The 1792-nt window shown below is 62.6% G+C and overlaps 1 protein-coding gene across 1 annotated transcript in view; it reads left to right on the top strand.

Annotated features, from left to right (window-relative positions):
* PRR29 (proline rich 29) overlaps positions 1-1006 on the top strand; it is a gene marked incomplete at its 5' end in the record, with an annotated part of 1702 nt that extends 696 nt beyond the window's left edge. Inside the window, 3 exons of the mRNA XM_010297291.1 lie at positions 433-608; positions 749-819; positions 978-1006. Of these exons, the coding sequence (XP_010295593.1) occupies positions 433-608; positions 749-819; positions 978-1006 (276 nt within the window). The remainder of the gene's footprint in view (positions 1-432; positions 609-748; positions 820-977) is intronic.
* Between the last annotated feature and the right edge of the window lie 786 nt (positions 1007-1792).

Here is a 1792-nt window from a genome sequence, read left to right on the forward strand (position 1 = left end):
GGCCGAGACCGGGGCTGCGGGCAGCTGCCTTGCTCGCTGCCAGCTGGCACCTCTGGGCATGCACCCTCCCACGCTGCCCGCCCAGCACCCACCAGTTCACCATGCTGGCCAAGACCGGACCCTGCCTGTCGCATCTCAGTGGCCGGATCAAGCGGGCTCTTCCCAGCATCATTCTGAAAAAAAAAGCCCCCCCCCCGCGTCCCCAGCAGCCGGTTTCCCACGCTGGCTGAGCGCGGGGCTTTGTGTGGGATCGGGCCCACCCAGCTGGACCCTGGGAGAGCTGTGCCGTGCCGTGCCGTGCCGTGCCAGCGGCATCGCAGCCAAGCGTGGCTCTGTGGGAACCCTCTCACTGGTGCTTTGGGGAGTGGTACCCCAGGGACACAGCTGCCGAAAGGGGCCCGGCACAGCCTTGCCTTTTGTTCCTCCCTGCAGGCAATGGCGGTGCCTTTGCAGACCAGAGAGGAAGAGGAGGCTGTGATTTTCCACCATCACTACATCCCCTACCCTGGACCTGCTCCCATCCTGGCGTGGCCAGTCCCAGCATGGGATGAGGGGCCGGCGGCCGTGCGGTACCTGGGCACAGGCTCATTAGCCGAGGACAGGGCAGTGTGAGTAACGAGGGTGCTGCTTTCTGCCACCCGGCGTGGGGCTGCATGCGTGTCCCTGGTGTAACACGACTTCCAGCCCAAGCTGGGACACAAGGGGCAACAGCAGGCCAGCGCTTACTCCTGTCCTTGCTCCTCTCCAGCAGCGCGGTGCCCCCCCCTCCACCCCCCAGCACCACGGGGACCGTGGGAGCCGACGTCCCACCAGCATCGGGTAAGGACACATTCTCCCTATGTCCCTCAACGAGGGGGCCTCACGCATCCATCAACTGGGCAGCCTCCGTCGAGGGCTGAGCCCCCCCTTGTCGCTCTGTCCATCGGATCCCAGGGGTGGCCCTTGCAGACCCTCCAGCTCCCCTCTTCTCTCCGCAGAGTACTACGACATGGTGAAGAGGCTGTGAGCCCCATGCTTCCCAAGGTGGCTTCTCCTGCATGTCCAAGCCCTCGACCCCAGAAGATCCTGGAGAGCTAAGCAGGGGTGTTCCATGGTATCCATAGTTTTGGGTTGGCTTCCTGCTGGCAAGCCACCCCAGGGCAGGGGGGTGTCACGAAGCCTGTCACCAAGCCCCACATGGCAGCGTGACCCCAAACAGGGACAGGCTTTATCTCCGTGCTCTGCAGAGGGCTCATCCCCAGCAGATTAGTGGTGACATCCCAGTCCCAGCTGGACAGCATGTCCGTGCCAAGCCGTGAGGACTCTGTACTGTGCTGTGTCCCTGTGGTGGGGACGGGTGGGTGATGCCAGCCCAGGTGGTTCTGCTCTTCATTAGTCCCTTCAGATCTCAATGCAGCATATTGTCTGTAATTAATTTGCTTTGTTAAGAAAGCAGCCTGCTGTCACTAATTAAGCATCTGTAATTACCCAGACTGCTGGCTTGGTGCCTGAATGCCGGGCTCCCTCCAAGCTGTGGGGGTGAGGGGGGGTGTGAGCCTCCTGCACCCAGGGGTGGGGTATATCAGTGCCTGATGTGGGTGCTGGGGCAATACGGGGAGCTGCTGATGTTGGTGCTGGGAAGCAGAGCAGGATGGTCCTGGCCGAGCGCAGCACTGGAAGAGCTGGATCTGGCCTGCAGCTTGCTCCTGGTGGGGGTGCGGTTGGGGCAGCAGGCTGAGGAGGGGTCGTCATGGAGTTTCCCAGGATTCAGTCTCCCCTCTGCTCACCAAGAAGAAGGGGGAAGTGGGGGCTG

This window comes from Phaethon lepturus, unplaced genomic scaffold, assembly GCF_000687285.1.
Source record: "Phaethon lepturus isolate BGI_N335 unplaced genomic scaffold, ASM68728v1 scaffold22351, whole genome shotgun sequence".
NCBI lineage: Eukaryota > Metazoa > Chordata > Aves > Phaethontiformes > Phaethontidae > Phaethon > Phaethon lepturus.